The sequence below is a fragment of the Bufo gargarizans genome, chromosome 2 (genome assembly GCF_014858855.1).
Source record: "Bufo gargarizans isolate SCDJY-AF-19 chromosome 2, ASM1485885v1, whole genome shotgun sequence".
NCBI classification, from domain to species: Eukaryota; Metazoa; Chordata; class Amphibia; order Anura; family Bufonidae; genus Bufo; species Bufo gargarizans.
This window is the reverse complement of record NC_058081.1, coordinates 62,433,595-62,457,346: the sequence shown is the minus strand read 5'-3', so window position 1 is coordinate 62,457,346 and position 23,752 is coordinate 62,433,595. Positions and strand designations below refer to the sequence as shown.

Sequence of the window (23,752 nt, the reverse complement as noted above, 5' to 3'; positions counted from 1 at the left end):
TGGGCACGTTGCATATGAGGCGGTGAGCGGGAAGGCCGAAGTTACGCTGTAGCGCAGACAGGCGAGCAGCGGCAGGATGTGAACGCTGGAAGCGCGAACAGACGGCCCGCACTTTATGCAGCAGCTCTGACATGTCGGGGTAGTTGTGAATGAACTTCTGCACCACCAAATTCAGCACATGCGCCAAGCAAGGGATGTGCGTCAAAACGGCTAGTCCCAGAGCTGCAACGAGATTTCGCCCATTATCGCACACCACCAGGCCGGGCTTGAGGCTCACCGGCAGCAACCACTCGTCGGTCTGTTGTTCTATACCCCGCCACAACTCCTGTGCGGTGTGGGGCCTGTTCCCCAAACATATGAGTTTCAGAATGGCCTGCTGACGTTTACCCCGGGCTGTGCTGAAGTTGGTGGTGAAGGTGTGTGGCTGACTGGATGAGCAGGTGGAAGAAGAGGAGGAGGAAGCTGAGTAGGAGGAGGTGGCAACAGGAGGCAAAGAATGTTGCCCTGCGATCCTTGGCGGCGGAAGGACGTGCGCCAAACAGCTCTCCGCCTGGGGCCCAGCTGCCACTACATTTACCCAGTGTGCAGTTAGGGAGATATAGCGTCCCTGGCCGTGCTTACTGGTCCACGTATCTGTGGTTAGGTGGACCTTGCCACAGATGGCGTTGCACAGTGCACACTTGATTTTATCGGATACTTGGTTGTGCAGGGAAGGCACGGCTCTCTTGGAGAAGTAGTGCCGGCTAGGAACAACATACTGTGGGACAGCAAGCGACATGAGCTGTTTGAAGCTGTCTGTGTCCACCAGCCTAAATGACAGCATTTCATAGGCCAGTAGTTTAGAAATGCTGGCATTCAGGGCCAGGGATCGAGGGTGGCTAGGTGGGAATTTACGCTTTCTCTCAAATGTTTGTGAGATGGAGAGCTGAACGCTGCCGTGTGACATGGTTGAGATGCTTGGTGACGGAGGTGGTGGTGGTGGTGTTGGTGGTACATCCCCTGTTTGCTGGGCGGCACGTGCCAACGTTCCTCCAGAGGCGGAGGAAGAGGCCGAGGCGGCAGCAGCAGAAGAGGCCGAGGCGGCAGCAGCAGAAGAGGCCGAGGCGGCAGCAGCAGAAGAGGTAGCAGGGGGAGCCTGAGTGACTTCCTTGGTTTTAAGGTGTTTACTCCACTGCAGTTCATGCTTTGCATGCAGGTGCCTGGTCATGCAGGTTGTGCTCAGGTTCAGAACGTTAATGCCTCGCTTCAGGCTCTGATGGCACAGCGTGCAAACCACTCGGGTCTTGTCGTCAGCACATTGTTTGAAGAAGTGCCATGCCAGGGAACTCCTTGAAGCTGCCTTTAGGGTGCTCGGTCCCAGATGGCGGCGGTCAGTAGCAGGCGGAGTCTCTTGGCGGCGGGTGTTCTGCTTTTGCCCACTGCTCCCTCTTTTGCTACGCTGTTGGCTCGGTCTCACCACTGCCTCTTCCTCCGAACTGTGAAAGTCAGTGGCACAACCTTCATTCCATGTGGGGTCTAGGACCTCATCGTCCCCTGCATCGTCTTCCACCCAGTCTTGATCCCTGACCTCCTGTTCAGTCTGTACACTGCAGAAAGACGCAGCAGTTGGCACCTGTGTTTCGTCATCATCAGAGACTTGCTGAGGTGGTATTCCCATGTCCTCATCATCAGGAAACATAAGTGGTTGTGCGTCAGTGCATTCTATGTCTTCCACCGCTGGGGAAGGGCTAGGTGGATGCCCTTGGGAAACCCTGCCAGCGGAGTCTTCAAACAGTATAAGAGACTGCTGCATAACTTGAGGCTCAGACAGTTTCCCTGATATGCATGGGGGTGATGTGACAGACTGATGGGGTTGGTTTTCAGGCGCCATCTGTGCGCTTTCTGCAGAAGACTGGGTGGGAGATAATGTGAACGTGCTGGATCCACTGTCGGCCACCCAATTGACTAATGCCTGTACCTGCTCAGGCCTTACCATCCTTAGAACGGCATTGGGCCCCACCATATATCGCTGTAAATTCTGGCGGCTACTGGGACCTGAGGTAGTTGGTACACTAGGACGTGTGGCTGTGGCAGAACGGCCACGTCCTCTCCCAGCACCAGAGGGTCCACTAACACCACCACGACCATGTCCACGTCCGCGTCCCTTACTAGATGTTTTCCTCATTGTTATCGTTCACCACAACAACAAAAATATTATTTGGCCCAATGTATTGAATTCAAATTCAGGCCTTTTTTTACAGACACCTAACACTATCTGGCTATCTATTTAGGTACCGTATTACACTAATACAGGCACAGCAGTAACCACAGATTTAGCTGACTATGAATTTGAGGCCTAGTATTTAGTCGCTGAGTGACAGGTATACGTTTTACGGACAGAATTAGACTGGGATATGCACAGTAGCGTGTGTGTGAAGTTATTGAGAATGACCCTATCTGCACCTTGATTCTGATATACCCTTTTAGGGATGTATTTAAAGTAGGCCTGATACAGCAGAAGCCACTAAATTAGGAAATTGCTAAATTGGGAATTGTATTTCAACCCAGAACAAAAAATGTGCTTTGACGGACACTAAATAACTTGCCCAGCCACAACAGTACAGCAGTAACGACAGATTTAGCTGGATATAAATTTGAGGCCTAGTATTTAGGCGCTGGGTGACAGGTATAGGTTTACTGACAGAATTAGACTTGGAAATGCACAGTAGCGTGTGTGTGAAGTTATTCAGAATGACCCTATGTGCACCTTGAATATTATATACCCTTTTAGGGATAGATTTCAAATAGCTCTGATACAGCAGAAACCACTAAATTAGGAAATTGCTAAATTGGGAATTGCATTTCAACCCAGAACAAAAACTGTGCTTTGACGGACACTAAATAACTTGACCAGCCACACCAGTAACGACAGATTTAGCTGGATATAAACTTGAGGCCTAGTATTTAGGCGCTGGGTGACAGGTATACGTTTACTGACAGAATTAGACTGGGATATGGCCAAAAAATAACCACACTATTGATGGTTAAATGCACTTGGTGTGACAGCTTGACCAACCACACTACTGAGGGTTAAATGCACTTGGTGACAGGCGCAGCTTGCCCCTGATGTAGTATATGGCCAAAAAATAAACAGACAATTGCTGGTTAAATGCACTTGGTGTGACAGCTTCACCCTGATGTAGGATTTAGCCAAAAAACAACCACACCATTGAGGGTTAAATGCACTTGGTGGCAGCTTGTGCTGGCGCAACACAAGACACAAAATGGCCGCCGATCACCCCAGAAAAAAGTGACTGAAAAACGCTCTGGGCAGCCTAAAAACAGTGAGCAATTCAATAGCAGCAGTTCAATCATCCACAGCTGCAGATCGATCACTGGATGGAGTCTTTTGGAGGAGTTAATCACTGCCTAATCTCGCCCTACTGTCGCAGCTGCAACCTCTCCCTACGCTAATCAGAGCAGAGTGACGGGCGGCGCTATGTGACTCCAGCTTAAATAGAGGCTGGGTCACATGGTGCTCTGGCCAATCACAGCCTCTTGGGGCAAGTAGTATGACGCTTGTTGATTGGCCGCTTTGCAGCCTTTCAAAAAGCGCCAAGAAAGCGACGAACACCGAACCCGAACCCAGACTTTTACGAAAATGTCCGGGTTCGGGTCCGTGTCACGGACACCCCAAAATTCGGTACGAACCCGAACTATACAGTTCGGGTTCGCTCATCCCTACTGGTGATCCAACACTAGTTTTCCCACCTACAAAGAATGGAGAGGTATGTAATTTTTATTGTAGGTACACTTCAACTGTGAGAGACAGAATCGAAAAAAATAATTGAAAATATGATTTTTTAATAATTAATTTGCATTTTATTATGAAACAATCATTTACATTCTATTATGAAATGAAACCTTTGTTTGCAATTTCAGAGGTCAGACGTTTCCTATAGTTCTTGACCAAGTTTGCACACAATGCAGCAGGGATTTTGGCCCACTCCTTCATATAGATCTTCTCCAGATCTTCTCCCAGGTTTCGGGGCTGTCGATGGGCTACATTGAGTTTCAGCACCCTCCAAAGATTTTCGATTGGGTTCAGGTCTGGAGACTGGTTAGGCTACTCCAGGACCTTGAAATGCTTCTTACGGAGCAACTCCTTAGTTGCCCTGGCTGTGTGTTTCGGGTCATTGTCATGCTGGAAGAACGTGCCACAACCCATCTTCAATGCTCCTGTGAGCCCCCCTCACGCCAGCACATTTGAAGTTCGCCAATGACCATCTGAATGATCCAGAGGAGGCATGGAAGAAGATCATGTGGTCAGATGAGAACTTTTTGGTATCAACTCCACTCGCTGTGTTTGGAGGAAGAAGAAGGATGAGTACAACCCTAAGAACACTGTCCCAACCGTCAAGCATGGGGGTGGAAACATCATACTTTGGGAGTGCTTTTCTGCAAAGGGGACAGGACGACTGCACTGAAGCCTGTGCTAGCATTTCTCCTGCGGTGTTGCTATCAGTGTGTGAAGAGTGGGAGAAGAGGGTTGCATTGACAATCCAACACAATGGGCAGCACATTGAACACATTTTATAAGTGGTCAGAAGCTTGTAAATAACTCATGAAAGAATAAAGTTACGTTAAAACCAAGCACCATTGTTTTTCTTGTGAAATTCCCAATAAGTTTGATGTGTCACATGACCCTCTTCCTATTGAAAAAACAAAAGTTGGATTCAAAATGTCCGACTTCAAAATGGCCGCCATGGTCACCACCCATCTTGAAAAGTTTCCCCCCTCACATATACTAATGTGCCACAAACAGGAAGTTAATATCACCAACCATTCCCATTTTATTAAGGTGTATCCATATAAATGGCCCACCCTGTATACTGTAAAAAATTATGTACAGTTATTAGAACTGTATTTTTTTAAAACTTAAATGGAAACCTAAATGGAGTCTTTTAGCAGAAATTCACTGATGTAGTAACCCAGGGGAGGCACTACTATTCCAACAACCCGCTAATGTCTTAAATGCCTAACTAATGTGTGACAACACCATGCCTTCTGTTTACAGTTCTATTCATTAGCTGCTATGTAACTGTTATGTATTGTATTTCATGAACTCTGCCTGGTTTACCAGCAGGTGGCAGTCTACCTGGTAGAGATCTTCAGTTAGGGGGGCTCTTTCACACTTGCGTTGTCCGGATCCGGCGTGTACTCCATTTGCCGGAATTACACCCCGGATCAGGAAAAACGCAAGTGAACTGAAAGCATTTGAAGACGGATCCGTCTTCAAAATGGCAGCCAGGACGCTGTTAAAGTCCTGATTGCCATAGTAGTAGTGGGGAGCGGGGGAGCAGTATACTTACCGTCCGTGCGGCTCCCGGGGCGCTCCAGAATGACGTCAGAGCGCCCTATGGGCATGGATGACGTGCCATGCGATCACGTCATCCATGCACGTGGGGCGCCCTGACGTCACTGTGAAGCGCCCCGGGAGCCGCACGGACGGTAAGTATACTGCTCCCCCGCTCCCCACTACACTTTACCATGGCTGCCAGGACTTTAGCGTCCTGGCAGCCATGGTAACCATTCAGAAAAAGCTAAACGTCAGATCCGGTAATGCGCCGAAACGACGTTTAGCTTAAGGCCGGATCCGGATCAATGCCTTTCAATGGGCATTAATTACGGATCCGGCCTTGCGGCAAGTGTTCAGGATTTTTGGCCGGAGCAAAAAGCGCAGCATGCTGCCGTATTTTCTCCGGCCAAAAAACGTTCCGATCCTGAACTGAAGACATCCTGATGCATCCTGAACGGATTTCTCTCCATTCAGAATGAATGGGGATAATCCTGATCAGGATTCTTCCGGCATAGAGCCCCGACGACGGAACTCTATGCCGGAAGAAAAGAACGCAAGTGTGAAAGAGCCCTTAGCATTCCATTCTCCCCCCTTTTGGGCAGTAGTTGGCTAGTCCTTCCTACCAAGGGAGGGGCTGCAGGAAGCTATAGTAGAGAGGGGAGCATCCCCCCCTTCCGGAGGAGGAGTCTTCCAGGGACATCAGCTCGTAGAGCACCACGACTCCAGGTAGTTCACAGACTGAGTATTATGAGGGGGGCAACGGCCAAAGCCACCTCACTTAAAGGTACCAGAACTGCTAGAAAGTCCAGTAACCCGACTGAAGCCAGAGATTAGCACAGCAGAGAAAGAGAAAGCAAAATATTCAAGTTTACTGCCAGTTTACCCTTAGCCTGCTGGAGCCAAGAGAAAGATCAAGTATTGTTTGAATGACACAAGTTTATTGCAAGTTTATTCAAGCAAAAAACATTAAACTTTACCAAGTCTGGACTCTACTTACTCCACAAACTACAACTCTTTTGTTGCTATGGAGCCTAAACCTGAGCGACAGTATCCAGATAGGAGCACCGTGACACAAACTATTAGGGCCACAATATACCACTCTGCATTCCTAAACCTTGGGACCCAATCGGCCCTGGGTGGGGTGGCACGCTGCACTGAAAATCCAGACATAATACCTTATAGACATGGCTCAGCTGAATGTAATGTTTTTTTTACTTAGAGATCTGTTGCTTCATTCTGGAGAAAAAGTATTTCTAATCTATATGCAAATGAGCAGTTAAGTGCACCAAGGATGGACCCAAGTCACTCTCTTGCTCCTCCAGCTTTGTCTTTCAGCTCCTCCTCCTTCTTGATTGACAGGGCCAGGTGAGGTGGCTATGCAGGAGTCTGGCCCTGTTAATCCAGTAGTGGGAGGGGCTGGCAGAGGAAGCAGGAGGAATAAAGGTGCACAGAGTGGCTTTGATCCGCCCTTGGTGCACTTAACTGCTCATTTGCATATGGATTCAAAGTTATTTTTCTCAAGAAGGAAGTAAGAGATCGTTAAATGAAAGGTAGCAGCCTCCCTTTAAAAACACCAATTTAGATCATTTGGAATCTTGGTACTAGAGTCCACCCATTCCTGCCTTTGATCTCCCTCAAGCTCTGCTATGTCTATACTCCATGTGTGATCTGACTAGTGCAGGGCTGGCCAACCTGCGGCTCTCCAGCTGTTGTAAAACTACAACTCCCACCATGCCATGCTGTAGACTTATAGCTGTAGGCAGACTGGGCATGCTGGGAGTTGTAGTTTTGCAACAGCTGGAGAGCCGCAGGTTGGCCAGCCCTGGACTAGTGCTTTGCAAAGTGTCAGAATCATATTCTCATCATGTGCACATCTGCATCCCATTACCTATTTTGCTTTGCCAGCAGCTGCCTGACATTGGTATACTAAATGCACTCCCTTTCCTCATTTATCATCAATTTTCCATAGATTTTGTAGTAAATATCTTCCTAAAGTTCTCGTTGTATTCACCTAGGTCTCTCCAGACACTTGCAGCACCATGCTTCAGAGATGGGACGATGGAGGCAGGAATTTAGGGGCCGGCTTCACTCTGAGGTGGGACTTCATGGAAAAAAAACATCACCTAACCAGAGGGCTGAGCCAATGATTCCAGCTAAATTTACATAGCTGGCTATGAGGAGAGGAGACAATTTGCAGAGCTGGGTCTTTTGCTAGATTACATGTCCCGGGACCAGAACACAGGGGCGCTTGTCACGAATGACTGGATATTGCTGGTTTGTCTCTAGTTGGGAGGGAAAAGGGGGCACTGGAGGAGAGAGAAGACCAAGGGAGGACATAGGATACTATTCTCTATAGGATCATTGTATATGTCATCCTCCCGCTGGATAATATCGGAGTATATGACAAGGTACATAGATATATAGAAGGTTGAAGAAAGACATAGGTCCATCAAGTCTTCTTTTCAAGCTTCAGAGACCCTACGATTGAGGTCAAATCCGAAAGCTATTCACCATTGGTGTCCAAAAATTTGATTTTGGGTTACAGGCTAGGGACCTATTTTATGAGTCCGGTCTTTAGACATAGGATCCAAGAGCGGAGTGTTAGGTGGATGAGGTAAGCTCAACAGGTTAGGTCCACCTAAGAAGATGTCTCCCCTATGGACACTGATCTCCATATGTCTCTTCTCCCTCTGCACCTCCGCCGTCCCTCGTATTTCCCGTCGTCAGGCATCTAACTGCCCACGGTTGTGTGAGCTATCTCGATGCCCGCGTCCACAGTCGCCCTGCCAGGCGGGGGAGGTGAGAGACTCATGCGGTTGCTGTCCGGTATGTGGGGCAAGTGAGGGAGAGTCCTGTGGTCATCGTGGGGGATCCCCATGCGGAGAAGGTCTGGAGTGTGTATTACCTGGCGTAGGAGGCACGGCCAGGAGAAGAATAGGTGTTTGTGTCTGTAGTACCAGCGAACCAGTCTGTGGAAGTGATGGGAAGACCTACAGGAACCTGTGCCACCTGAAGGCCGAGAACAGAAGGGCAAGACTGCAAAATTCTCCACCAGCCATTCATATCCAGAAGGGGCCCTGTGATACTGGTAAGGAGCTGCATTAGGGGTTACTGCAGTGGGAGGGTGACCAGGTGAGGTAAGTGTCTCCAGAAGTCCTTCTTTGCTTTCATCGTGACTGTCAACTATTTGTTCCTTTAAGCCCTCATGCACATGACCGTATGTATTTTGCAGTCCGCAAAAACGGATCAACAAAAAATACAGATGACGTCCGTGTGCATTCCGTATTTTGCAGAACGGAACAGCTGCCCCCTAATAGAACAGTCCTATCCTTGTCTGTAATGCGGACAATAATAGGACATGTTCTATTCTTTTGCGGAACGGAAATATGGAAACGGAATGCACATGGAGTAACTAAGTTTTTTTTTTAAATTAATGGTTCCGTATATGGTCCGCAAAAAACTGAATGGACACGGAAAGAAAATACGTTTGTGCACATGAGCCCTAAAACTGGAGAAATTTGCAGATGTAGCAGTGCTGCGTTTGTCATTTGGCATGTATCACTGTGATATCATGATATGTTATATGTGGCTCCATGGCACATCATAGATAAAACTAAGCAGCACAGCTCCATAAATGTATAATACATCCGTCTCCTCTGGGTTACAGATGTAGCAGTGTCAGATCGGTTAAGTCTTTGGATATGTCATCTAAAGATGATGGTTCGAATTCAAAAGATTTAAATAACCACTATGGCTCTGCTACATCTGTAGCCCCAAGGAGATGATTTATTTTTATAGCAGAGCTGTCAAGTTAAAGGGGTTCTCCGGGAATTAAGAAAATGAAAATACTTAAATATTACTTTATTATAAATATATTCTCAAATACCTTTCATTCATTATAATGGCTCATTTTGTCTGGGGAGCAATCATTAGGGGAAACAAAATGGCCGCTGTTCCATTAGTTCACACAAAACCTGTCCTGATCACACATGAGGACAAGTTACTTTACAACACTGAGGTAAAGAGCTGCCTCATCTTCCTCCTCCTCTCTACTTGTCAGGGATTATGATCCTGAATACAGATGATAAGAACTTTAGCTGAATCTCTGGGGAATTTAGTTCATGAGGAGACATGAAGTACAGAGAGGACGGACAGGACAGACTGTGGTAACGTGGGGCTGTGGTAATGGAGACTGCATACAAGAGCTAGTGCTCATTATCCACACCTCACCCTCCTCTCACGTCTCCTTCATCATCTCCATTCCCCCAGAGATTCACCTGTATTCAGGATCATAATCCCTGACCAGCAGAGCAGAGAGGAGGATGAGGCAGCACTATGGCTCAATATGGTGCTGCTGTAAGGCATATTCAGCCCTGCTATGTCTAATAAACATTCTAGTCTAGAACATGCCATAAATGCCTGATAGCAGGATGTCCCACCTGTCAGGAGAATGGGGGTCTGCCAAGACATCTGGAGGTGCAGACAGAGAGGTGGCTGCAAATGTGCCCATTAAAGTCTGTGGGAATAAGGCACTAAGCATGAAATCTGAGGTGCCAAACTATACTGCCATGTACCTCTGAATTGATACAGAATGTCTGAAAATCGTCGCCTGGTGTATTACAGAGGTATTTTTCCCCAGACCTTTTAAATGTGCACAGTGCAGAGTTGTGTTCACATACGCCAGCACCAAAAAGCGCATTCGCCTAGGTACAGGCAGTACACAGCATGGCACCTTATGGAAACAGCTGAGCCAGCTTGATATCTATGACCGAGCCTCATAGATTCTTTTGAATTTCATGTTGTGTGTGGTATTACAGCTCAGCCCCATTCACTTTAATAGAGCCGGACTGCAGTTCCAGACACAACCTATAGACATGTGGGGCGCTGTTTTTTTTGGGAAAAAAGCAGCCAAGTCTTTGGAATCCTGGGCAACCACATTAATTGTTGTCTCTAATCAGGGTCTACTTCCATTAAAATCTAGCGTTTTTATCCCATGTCTCACAATGGCTTAGGAAGCTGAGATATAGGGAGATGTTTGTTGAGTCCTGATACTAGAACTGCGATAACTGTGCTTACTACTCCCTGTTAAATTCTATGGAAGATAAAGGGATAAAGGGGTTGGAGGTTAAAGGGGTTGTGCATCCTGGAGAGGCCTTATAGGCAACCAACCCCCCACGGTGGCGGACCTGTGAAGGGAAACATGCTTAACTTCTACCAGCCGCTGGATTCAGGATCCTTAGCTCCCCAGCTGCTGTTGCCTGCATCTGGTCTTCAATCTACTTCCTGTTTGAACTTTCTTTCAACTTCCTGTTTGAACTTTCTTCCAACTTCCTGTTTGAACTTTCATCTTCCTGCACGTAACCCAGTGACATGGCCCATGGGGGGGGGAACGTCACCACTGTGGCCTGTGACTGGTTGCAGCGGCCACATGATTTGTGTCAAAACAGAAGTTAACGCATGAGGACCAGAGGGCAGTCCCATAGAGTTTGAATGGATCGATCAACCCCTTTAAATAATGGGTGACCACTGTGCTTCCACTATGTTGCCGACAGGGACTAGGACAGATAAAGCAGATCTATAGTATGCTGATCCTAACAAACAGGGTCTTATAGCTCAGCTTCCTGGACCGTGACATGTGAGGGGACATTTTAGCATCCAGCTCATATGGGAATGATCAATTCAATGTGTCAAAAGTCAAATGTGGCCTAAAGTTGATAAAGCTTTTTCTGGACACCACAATATCATAAAAATGAGTCAAATCCTCCCACAACATGTTACAAAGCCAAACTATGAAAGACCGAGTTATATCCGCAAAGCCATACAGAATAGTGTATAGTTCTGCCTATCTGTCTCCATGTACTGGCTTCCTGCTTGGCTTGTACACAGCAGCCGATCCCAATAAGCAGAGCTGCAGTGTAAAGCAAGGGAAAGTAGCAGGGCAGAAGCCTAGCCTTAATGAAACAAGAAGATGATTTCAGCTTGATATCTAGATCTTAGGTATTGGATTGCCTAAAACTTTTTGCCCTCCGTAACTTTGCTTCAATGACAGGGAAGAAAGTCTCCTGTGGTGACACTGCCAGACCTGCTGTTCCATTTATTTGGGGGCATCCCGCAGGGTAAAGGGTCTCTATTCTCCTGATTGGTGGGTGTCCCAGCCATTAGACCCCTAGGATCTATCCCGTGGATAGGAGATAATTTGCTACAACCGGAATACCTCTTTAAACTTAACTGAAAGCAGTGCTATTTAGAAATTGTTTGTACTGTATGGTGGTATTTGCCTACTATACTGTAAATTATATTTCATTGTATGTGCAGTAAGCCTGGGGGGAGAAAAGGGGGGATAAGAGTGGTAGTGGTGGCGCGGATGGTGGCAGTCCTCAGTCCCTGGGCTGAGCGGAATAAGACTGGTAGTGGACTGGTGGTACGGATAGTGGCAGGATAAGAGTGGTAGTGGTGGCATGGATGGTGGCAGTGTAACACCCCAGAGTTGGGTTACGAAACTCTTTTACCCCCCTATAACCTGTTAGGAGCATTAACATTGTCATCCTGTGTAATTTCACATTATATTCTCACATATGTGCATTCTAAGACTTGTAAATGTATATTGTTGTCATTTTCCATATTCACCAGCAGGTGGCAGCAATGTGTTCAGCAAGGACTTAGCCAGTTTAGTGTTTCTGAGCTGGAATAGTACATTCCAGTTCAGCTCCCCCCCTCTGTGAGGAGGTGTGGAATGTTCCCACATCCTGCCTCATGGGGAGAGAAGGAAGTTAGGTTAGTGTAACCCACCCCCTGCTAGGGGTAGTGTGTGCATGCTAGGAGCTCTCAGATCTAGGGATCCAAAGCCAGGATCTTGTCTCGGCTGAGACAATTGATCATCATCCCCAGCCTGAGCCTTGCAACCTCAGCTGAGAAAGCAAGCAGCCACCTCCAGTTACAGGAAGAAGCATACCCTGCAACAATAACTGTGAGTAACGTCCAGAGACCCCAGGAGAAGCCAAATTCCTCCTCAGCTAGTCAGTCCCCAATACAGCATAAGATAGTAAGTGCAGAAGCCAAATTCCTGCCACATTACAGAGCTACCAAGCAGACGTCGCTTTCCTGCAAAAGCTCCAGGCACATGATAGAGCAGAAGCCAGATTCCTGCCACACATTGCCAATACCTGCTGGGACTTCAGACTAATGCTGTATCTCACTTGGATGAAAGCTGCAACTAGTAAAGACCAGTTTGAACTTTACCTAAGGTCTGGATCTCAATTACTGCTGCAAATCCCTCAATTACTCCTACTAGCACCACACTCATTTTATTGCAAGTGAGCCAGGATCCAGCCGTACCCAGGTAGGAGACACTATTGACACCATTACCACTACCATACAGAGACATTACACCACTCTGGCATTTCTAACCTAGTACGTGAGTTACAACACCTTAAAGGGCCCTGCGTTAGTACCCTGCGCACACTGCAATTGGCGTCACGAACAAACAATAGACTATTATACCTTCATCCTGACCCACTGCATAATTTGGCGTCCGTTTAACCGTACCACGGTCCTGCTCATTGCAGCAGTCCTCACCTCCTGGGCTGTGCAGGATAAGAGTGGTAGTGGTGGCGAGGATGGTGGCAGTCCTCACTTCCTTGGCTGTGCAAGATAAGGGTGGTAGTGGTGGCATGGATGGTGATAGTCCTCACTCCCTGGGCTGTGCAGGATAAGAGTGGTAATGGTGGCGCGGATGGAGGTAGTCCTCACTTCCTGGGCTGTGCAGGATAAGAGTGGTAGTGGTGGCTTGAATGGTGGCAGTCTTCACTTCCTGACTGTGCAGGATAAGAGTGGTAGTAGTGGCACGGATGGTGGCAGTCCTCACTTCCTGGGCTGTGCAGGATAAGAGTGGTAGTGGTGGCACAGATGGTGGCTGTCCCCACTTCCTGAGCTGTGCAGGATAAGAGATGTAGTGGTGGCGCGGATGGTGGCAGTCCGCACTCCCTGGGCTGTGCAGGATAAGAGTGGTAGTGGTGGAGCGGATGGTGGCAGTCCTCACTCCCTGGGCTGTGCAGGATAAGAGAGGTAGTGGTGGCGCAGATGGTGGCAGTCCGCACTCCCTGGGCTGTGCAGGATAAGAGTGGCAGTGGTGGTGTGGATGGTGGCAGTCCGCACTACCTGGGCTGTGCAGGATAAGAGTAGCAGTGGTGGCGCGGATGTTGACAGTCCTCACTCCCTGGGCTGTGTAGGATAAGAGTGGCAGTGGTGGCGCGGATGTTGACAGTCCTCACTCCCTGGACTGTGCAGGATAAGAGAGGTAATGGTGGCGCGGATGGTGGCAGTCCTCACTTCCTGGGCTGTGCAGGATAAGAGTAGTGGTAGTGGTAGCACGAATAGGTGGCAGTCTGCACTCCCTAGGCTGTGCAGGATAAGAGTGGTAGTGGTGGCGCGGATGGTGGCAGTCCTCACTCCCTGGGCTGTGCAGGATATGAGAGGTAGTGGTGGCGCAGATGGTGGCAGTCCTCACTCCCTGGAATGTGCAGTGAACGAAGAGACGCACCCTTCCCCCCTCGGTGCACACCCTAGGTTTGGGAGGTCTCCTGCCTGTTGGAGACTCACTCTTTGTGGAGGAGGCACAGTATAATGCCATAGAAAATCAGGTGTTGATGGGGCTGATTTTGGAGGTAATAGAGGAATCGATTTACTGGCAACCTCAGCAGTTCATAGATACAGTTTGGCATAGGCAAACTTCCCAAGGCTGTGTATAGCGGTGTAGAGCAGAGTGCACATGAAGTGTGGGGGCGCCAAAGAAATGCCAGTCCTAGGAGTGCTAGTTAGTGAAGAATTACAAAGTAAAAGATAAAAAACGACATACTTCTGAGTGAGGTGGATACAGGTTTTGAAACAATATATTAACCACTTACTTTACCAGGGAGGGGAGTACGAGATAAACTCAATACACTTGTACCCTCACCTCCCTCGCCGAGATCGCTTGACAGATGTAATGGATTTCTTATCCCGGAATGGTAAAACAGGGACCTCACAGAAGGTTGTTTCATGCCAATAAAAATGAGCTCGGCGCCTTTCGGGAAAGTAAATAAATCCCCTTCCCCAGGTGCAAGATATACAAGCATACATACACATAAAAACTTACATATAAATAGGAAATTGCTTAGGAAGAGGTGGGCTTAGACTTGTGAGGTCACTTCCTGTGGCACTTGCCAGAGGCAAGTAAGTTTGGGGAAGAAAATGAGAAGAAAAGAATATATATATATGGCAATCTGGACTAGAAGGCAGTAGAATAAATAAACAGTATATCAATAAGATATATTCATCAATAGATACAGTATGTCAGAATAAGTACATATAAGAGGATATATATATATATCTTAATACCAATAATAGTAATAAAATATATGGGAATAATAAAATACATAGAAACCCATGTTAAAAAACAGAATACATTCTAATGCCATTGGGCACAGGGAAGAAGAATAAATTAAGTTAAAATGTATAAGTCAATAGATGATAATAAATAATATTGGGCGCAAAACTAGATAAATATATTTGCACTGATTCATGAATAATTTAAGATATTTTTTTTTTTATATTATTAGTAATTATTGTGTTCTAGTGTTTCATTTAGGCCAAAAGGGGTGAGAGAATAAAAGCGATAAATCCAATACATCTCTTTTCTGCACAGGGTTTGGAACGATAGTGGGGCCCATTTAATTGGGGTAATCTTTAAGTCTGTAGGGTCACCTGAATGGATCTGTGCGAAATGGCTATGTTTCATGTATTTTTTATTTATATTTGAGCGATGGGAGTTGGTCCTGTCTATTACGCTCTGTATAGCCCGCCAAATATATTGGAGACCGCACAGACATTCTAGCATATAGATGATGTTGTGTGATATTCAGTCCATGCGGCCTCCTAAAGGAATTTTTCACCAGAAGTTAGGATGGTTACTTCTTTCACTTTGTCACTGAGGTTAGAACAGCACTTGCATCTCTTGGGGCCACATTTATATGACCCTACTGTTTGTTTGATGGAATTGACTAATCTTTTGTTTCCATTTGTAGTACCGTTAAGTTTAGGACAGGAGCGTGCCATAATGTTTTTTTTAGAGTTTTAGCCCTCCAGAATGTAATCTGTGGATTTTTTGGGATTATTTTCCCTATTATAGGGTCTCCCATGAGGACGGGCCAGTGCTGGTTTAATACTGAATGTTCTTAATTCTGTGGTGCGCTGCGTTCTACCGTGTTATAAAGTGATTTTTATAATTACTTTCTCCAGAAGCTTCTGGTAACGCATTGTTTTATGGATTTGGAGTTCATTGGCCTCTTAGACTGAAGACTGTCTGATGGTTTTCTTCCCTGACTCTCTTCATTGAGTCTAGTATAAGACCCTCTGGGTATCCCTTCTCTATAAATCTCAGTTTGAGGATCTCTAATTGTTTCTCCATGGTACTATTTTTAGGAGCAGTTTCTCCTAATTCTCCTCATCTGGCTGTACGGTATATTTCTCTTCCACTTCATATAGTGGCAGCTCTTATAATCCAAATAGCTATTTGCGTCCACATTTTTTAAATGTGTGCATGTCTCTATTTGGTATAGGGGGTGTAGACAGTCTATAAGTTCCCCCTTAGTTCCTCTCCAGATAACCTGAGAAATCCTCCCAATTCAGCCAAGGGGTGCAACCTATTTCTCTCGCTCCCCCTATATTTGTATTTCCACAGTACACTCATCAGGGTGCAGTTCTCCAACAGATGGCCATTCTGTCTCTTTAATATGCTGAGGGACCTGAGTTTTATCATCCCAACCAAAATGCAAGGAAGTCTATAGCCAAAATATAGATATTACCTTCTCTGACATACATTCTGCACTCTTCTTTGTATAGCCATTATAACTTCTGTTAAATCCAGCAGTTTCTTCTCTCAGGGTTGGCACACCATCACTATGCCGACTGCTCTTGGCTCACAGAGCACGTCACTCCGCTCTCACACAGCCTACACACACTTCAACTGAGGAGCTTCCAACTCCAATAAGAGGGTTGGGACCAGCTCACTTCTGGCAACTCAGCCTCATTCACTTCTATGGAGCTGAGCTGTGCCTAGGCCATGACCGATAAACGTGTTGTCACTGGTCTAGGGAAAGCTGGGAGAATGCCGCGGCACTATTGTGAGTGCCGATGCCTTCTTAAACACCTGATCGCCGGGGGTCCCAGGTGTTGGACCCCCACCAATCACATACTGATTTTGTATCCTGGGGTACATCTTATGACCTAGGTCATAGGTGGTTTATGGGCATCTTGCAAAATAATCTATGTTGGAAGAATAATATATTCACTGCTGGACCTCTTCACTACTAGGTCACACCAGATCCACGTTCCCTGGCAGTCAGGGTCAGAAGCAAGGGATTGAGACTGGGAACTTAAAGTGGCCCTGGAAAAAAACTAAAAGCGGCCCCATTTTGTAGACAGGTCCAAATTAACAGAAGTCGCGACAACAGAAGTAGGCAGGGTCAACAATACCATAAATAACAGTGTAGCACAATATACTGCCCCAAAAGCTGGCCCTCTGTGGTGGTCATCTATAGCTACCTTCGGTCCTCCTCCAGTTGACTATGGAGCATGGGGCTTAGGAGGTGAGGTGCGGGCCACAGCAGTTGAACTCAGGAGGGCATGTGCAGTCAGTGGCCGGGTACACGAGTACCTGATTCTCACAGCGTTAATTACTGTTGAGTAATGTACCTGGTCAGCGGCAGAGAGGAGGACTTGGGTGGCCCCCTAGGGCATTGTCCCACCAAGAAATTTCTCTGTAGGGTCTATGGCAAATCCGACCCTGGTCAGAAGTATGCACATTGTCTTGGTCTTGTATGTTAGATTGGCACAAGAACATAGAGATCCAGTGTTATTTTAGGCTACTGCTTGGTGGATGTTGCTGACCAGAAATGATACATTAGGGTGTCAGAAATAATCCCTAATAAATATTAATACATGGGAACTCCACCATAAAAATATTTTATAGGTTTCCACTGGGCATTCTGGCCTACAGACTGTTCAGTCGGGGCCCAGTGTAAAGTGTATATGAGGGCCCCCACCATCCATGAGCCCTTAGGCATGGGCACTGTCCAGAGCCTGGGTATGACAGCTACCTCTGCACCCCTTCTAGTAACTCCACTCAGCCTGCCACCAGTTCCACAGTATTTATAGGTGGTAGCCCTTTTAGGGAGGATTTTCTCTTCTTGGACGTGTTTATCGGTGGTGAGGCAGCGTGCTGCAGATGTGTTGATCTGCGGTGTCGTAGCTGGAGGTGACAGGCAGCTTTCTGCAGGGGAAATACCTGTGAGTGTGTGTTTATGAGTCAGTATCATGCGAGAACATGCTGGTTGCACATATGTAGGGGATATACGGGAGACGGCCTTCCAGCAACACTCACCCAGTGACATACAGATTCTTGCTGCATGCGTGTGTTGGGGGAATGTGCCCTTATCAGACCGATCAGCATGTCTACTAGTGAGATATATGCTGCAATATTCTACTTCCAAATCACAGAGAGAATGACTACCTCTGCATTGAAATCCACAGACTATAAAGGTACGTGGCTGCCATGGGGCCTGTGGTTAGAGGGGGTCCACCATTAAACCTCCCCCAGTTCGGTGACACTAACTTAGGGCTCTTTCACATCTGCGTTCTTTTCTTCCGGCATAGAGTTCCGTCGTCGGGGCTCTATGCCGGAAGAATCCTGATCAGTTTTATCCTAATGCATTCTGAATGGAGAGAAATCCGTTCAGGATGCATCAGGATGTCTTCAGTTCAGGACCGGAACGTTTTTTGGCCGGAGAAAATACCGCAGCATGCTGCGCTTCTTGCTCCGGCCAAAAATCCTGAAGACTTGCCGCAAGGCCGGGTCCCGGAATTAATGCCCATTGAAAGGCATTGATCCGGATCCGGCCTTAAGCTAAACGTCGTTTCGGCGCATTGCCGGATCCGACGTTTAGCTTTTTCTCAATGGTTACCATGGCTGCCGGGACGCTAAAGTCCTGGCAGCCATGGTAAAGTGTAGTGGGGAGCGGGGGAGCAGTATACTTACCGTCCGTGCGGCTCCCGGGGCGCTCCAGAGTGACATCAGGGCGCCCCACGCGCATGGATGACGTCATCCATGCGCATGGGGTGCTCTGACGTCACTCTGGAGCGCCCCGGGAGCCGCACGGACTGTAAGTATACCGCTCCCCACTACTACTATGGCAACCAGGACTTTAATAGCATCCTGGCTGCCATAGTAACACTGAACGCAAGTGGAGTACACGCCGGATCCGGAGAACGCAAGTGTGAAAGAGGCCTAAGTGGTTACCTAGAGCCACCACTAGGGCGAGCTCACTACATGCAAATGCATACAAATTCCATTAAGTTCAGTTCAAGATGTATAAACCCAAAGGCAACTCCACCTAGTAATGGTTTCAGGCAGTTAGAATTGTTGTATCATTTAGGGCTTATTCACACGACCGTATGAATGAGTCTGCATCCGTTCTGCAATTTTGCAGAACGGGTGCGGATCCATTCATTTCAATGGGGCTGCAAAAGATGCAGATAGCACACAGTGTGCTGTTCTAATTCGGTTCCGCAGCCCCGCAAAAAAGATAGAGAATGTCCTATTCTTGTCTGCAACTGCGACCAAGAATAGGCATTTTCTATCATAATGCCGGCCATGTGCGGTCTGCAAATTGCGTAATGCACACGGGCCGATATCCATGTTTTGCGGAACCACAATTTACAGACCGTAAAACACTATGGTTGTCTGAATGAGCCCTTAAAGGTGTTTTTCTGGGGCCAAGATATTGATGACCTATGCATAGGAGGCTCTCTGACTCCCAGCAACGCCAATCAGCTGTTAGCAAGTTGTGGGAGTAAACAGAGTATGGAGCCAGGACACCTTAGCTCCGTACACTGTGTAGTGGCCGTTCACGGGTACTGCAGCTAATGCTCCTATTCAAGTAATCAAAGAATACACAGTGTATGGAGCTATGGTGTTCTAGCTCTATACACTGTTTACATCAGGAACCTGTGGCTGCCACTAATAGCTAATTAGTGAGTGCCAGGATGACCTATCCTGTCTGTCAGTAGTCTTGACCGTGCTGAACTGCTGACAGTGCTAGGTAGAGGCTGGGGAGAGTTGTGCAAACATACGTTTTGTGGAGCTTTTGTCATCAGGCGTAGCGTGAATATGAACTTTTATTCTGCTAGATTCTGCTCCACGAAGTGGCCAGGAGGTGGGGCTTCACTGTGAAGTGCTCTCTGCATTGATCTGCTTCACAGCCCCTCCCCTCTGTTCTGAGTGACAGCTGCAGTGTACTCCTGGTTGGATGCTACAGCTGTTACTCAGTTAAGAAAGGAGGGGTTGTGAAGCAGTTCAACGCAGAGAGCACTTCACAGTAAAGCTCCGCCTCTTGAGCACTTGCTGGAGCAATTTGAATCTGGCAGAGTAAAGCTTTATATTCACACTACTCAGATGATAAAATCACCATAAAATGTATGTCCTGCTCTCCCAAGACCCTACCCAGTGCTGTCAGCAGTTGAGCTTGTTCTAAACTGCTGACATACCCCCTTTAACATTTATCACTTTTCTACTGGATAGGTGATTTGTTTTTCTGGCAGGAGTACCCCTTTTACAGCCATTTTTTCACTTTATAGCTACTTTTGTGCAACAAATGGTTTTCCAACATAAACACTCAGGATGGAAGCAGTCGTCTCCGGCAAGCAACTCTTCGCAATCATATTTAAGAATTAAATTGACAGTCCAATGTCATGGAAATATCTTCTAAATCAGTCACCACCTATTTCATAAACCAGATTAGTTTAAAGAGACTATGATAACATGGAACTTTTCCTGTGAAATCACTTATTTTTACATTTATTTGATATATTAACAGCATGAAAAATATTTTTTTAAAGGTTCACGTTACCCTGACAGCCTGAGATACAAGTTTAATTTCATAGCTGACGTGGTGCAGAAGATCGCTCCAGCTGTTGTCCATCTGGAACTTTTTAGAAGGTAATCATCAAGTTTCATGGGTCACATCCAATCAGGATTGACTGATATACTGCACATTTATGAGAAAAATTATGTTCTTTTCATGTCTTCATTAAGGCTAAAGCTAAACATAGACTCAAAGATATACATATTGAGGGTGGCCAGTCCATCGTGTTTTTATTGTCAGAACATCTGGGGTTGTCCATGTTGTATAATCCCATCTTTTAGAAGGGTCCTCTGAGGATAAAATGATCACAGGCAGTGAGGCAGTCTTTCTCTGGGCGGTAAGGGTTCAATTCTACAGTGCCACCTCAGGAGACATTAAGTATTACACATTTCTGGACTGCCCAGGTTATCACAGACATGAGGGGGGAAGGGGGGGTCCTCCAGAGGAAGAGATGCTCTTTGCAGTTGCTGTCCTCAGGGCATGTAAATGAGGGATGTGTGTGGGGAACTCAATCTATAAAGTCAAAATTCCTAATGTAGAATTTAAAAACCCCTCTGGGTTTATTCTACTCCATATTACAGATAAATATAATTTACGTAAAAAGATGACAGATGAAATATTGTTAATCTACATAGTAAATGAATGCATTATATTACTTAACTTGCTTGTACTACTCCTGAGTTACTGACTGTGTTATAGTCTACAGCTGTATTCATAATTCTGCTGGCAAACGCGGGAACCTTCAAGCTCTATGAGATCATCATATTATAGCTCTCCACATTTGCTTCTCAGGAAAGCTTTTTTTTAAATTGGCACAAATAGTGTGTCAATAAGGTAGAAACTGTTACGGCAGTGGGTATGGAACCACTGTGTCAACCAACAGGTTTGACTTTTGGCTAGTCCTAAGGATGTTATCTTGCCAGTCCCCTGGTTCTAACCCTTTAACCCATATACAAGGATCTAGACTTCACTGCAGCGGAGCCACCAGGTCGTTACCTCCTGATCTCCTGGAGTAGTACCTTTTTGGTTGACAGCTGACTCGTGGGTGTCAAAGACACCATTGTGGAGCACCAAGGGATCAGGCAAAATCATAGTCAGGGACAGGCAGAGGTAAAGGCAGGCAGAGTTCGAGCAAGTCCATAAACAATCCGAGGTCAGGGCAGGCAGCAAAGAGTCAATATGGTGATCAGACACTGGTTAGGTTAGACAGTGGAGAGTCATTTACTAACAGAAATGTGCCTATTTTTGGCATATTTCTGGCGCAGATTGCAGTGCAAAGGTCAGTTGCGCCACAATCTGTGACTTTTTCCCGCTCATTTCAAGTCTAAAAAAGTGGGCAAGGTGTGGGTAGGGAAGGGAATAGGCCATCAGGCCTGTCTGATTTATCATTTTCTACGCCTGTTTTAGCCATAGAAAATGGTCTAAATTTAAGTCAGCAAGGAAACTGGCATAGATTTACAGTCATGTGAAAAAATTAGGACACCCTTTGAAAGCATGTGGTTTTTTGTAACATTTTTAATAAAAGGTTATTTCATCTCCGTTTCAACAATACAGAGAGATTAAAGTAATCCGACTAAACAAAGAAAACTGAAGAAAAGTCTTTTCAAGATCTTCTGTAAATGTCATTCTACAAAAATGCCTATTCTAACTGAGGAAAAAGATAGGACACCCTTGCCCCTAATAGCGAGTTTTACCTCCTTTGGCTGAAATAACTGCAGTGAGACGGTTCTTGTAGCCATCTACCAGTCTTCGACATCGGTCTGAGGAAATTTTACCCCACTCCTCAATGCAGAACTTTTTCAGCTGTGAGATGTTTGAGGGGTTTCTTGCACGTACAGCCCTTTTCAAGTCACCCCACAGCATCTCAATGGGATTCAAATCTGGACTTTGACTTGGCCATTCCAGGACTCTCCATTTCTTCTTTTTCAGCCAATCTTTGGTTGATTTACTAGTATGTTTTGGGTCATTGTCATGTTGCATGGTCCAGTTCCGCTTCAGCTTTAATTTTCTAACTGATGGTCTCACATGTTCTTCAAGCACCTTCTGATACACAGTAGAATTCATCGTGGATTCTATGATGGTGAGCTGACCAGGTCCTGCTGCAGCAAAGCAGCCCCAAACCATGACACTTCCACCTCCATGCTTCACAGTTGGTATGAGGTTCTTTTCTTGGAATGCTGTGTTTGGTTTACGCCAAACATGTCCTCTGCTGTTGTGTCCAAATAATTCAATTTTGGACTCATCTGTCCAAAGAACATTATTCCAGAAGTCCTGGTCTTTGTCAACTTTATCTCTGGCAAATGTCAGTCTGGCCTCGATGTTTCTCTTGGAAAGCAAAGGTTTCCTCCTTGCACACCTCCCATGCAAGTTAAACTTGTACAGTCTCTTTCTGATTGTAGAGGCATGTACTTCTACATCAACAGTAGCCAGAGCCTGCTGTAGTTCTCGAGATGACACTTTAGGGTTTTTGGAGACCTCTTTTAGCATCTTGCGGTCTGCTCTTGGGGTGAACTTGCTGGGGCGACCAGTCCTGGGCATGTTGGCAGTTGTTTTGAAAGCCCTCCACTTGTAGACTATCTTCCGGACAGTGGAATGGCTGATTTCAAAATCTTTTGAGATCTTTTTAAATCCCTTCCCAGACTCATAGGCTGCTACAATCTTTTTTCTGAAGTCCTCTGACAGCTCTTTTGCTCTCACCATGGTGCTCACTCTCACTTCAACAGTCAGGAGCACACCAAACTAAATGTCTGAGGTTTAAATAGGGCAAGCCTCATTCAACATGCAGAGTAACGATCTACTAATTATGTGCACCTGGTGTGATATACCTGTGTGAGATCTGAGCCAATTTAAGAGGGAATACATGTGAGGGTGTCCTATCTTTTTCCTCAGTTAGAATAGGCATTTTTGTAGAATGACATTTACAGAAGATCTTGAAAAGACTTTTCTTCAGTTTTCTTTGTTTAGTTGGATTACTTTAATCTCTCTGTATTGTTGAAACGGAGATGAAATAACCTTTTATTAAAAATGTTACAAAAAACCACATGCTTTCAAAGGGTGTCCTAATTTTTTCACATGACTGTAGGTGCTGGCTTATTTAGTGTTCCAGTCATGTCTCAAGGCCTATTTAAAGGGTCGAACATTGACTTATAGGATAGCTGCCTTACATCTGGTGGCATCAGAGGCAGAGCGTCTTAAGAGCTCATTTGCATCCCTTTCTTCTTAGAAAACCTTCAAACAGTTTACCCATGACAGATGTTAAACTTACTCGCCTATAGTTTCTGGGTTCTGTTTTTGACCCCTTTTTGTATATTGGCACCATATTTGTTAAGCACCAATCCTGTGGAACAGTCCTAAAGTACCTCCTAAAGTGCCTAAAGTACCCCGGTTTGCCAGCCATTGGCTGGTGCAAGTTAGGGCACGTGCGCTAGCCCCCACAAAAGCCAGTGTAGTGGACAGA

The 23,752-nt window shown here is 46.2% G+C and overlaps 1 protein-coding gene across 1 annotated transcript in view; it reads left to right on the top strand.

Moving 5' to 3' along the window:
- The first annotated feature begins 7,581 nt into the window (after positions 1 to 7,581).
- Positions 7,582 to 23,752, top strand: part of HTRA4 (HtrA serine peptidase 4) — a 55,344-nt gene continuing 39,173 nt past the window's right edge. Inside the window, exons 1-2 of the mRNA XM_044282983.1 lie at positions 7,582 to 8,426; positions 20,270 to 20,369. Of these exons, the coding sequence (XP_044138918.1) occupies positions 7,985 to 8,426; positions 20,270 to 20,369 (542 nt within the window). The 5' untranslated portion in view covers positions 7,582 to 7,984. The remainder of the gene's footprint in view (positions 8,427 to 20,269; positions 20,370 to 23,752) is intronic.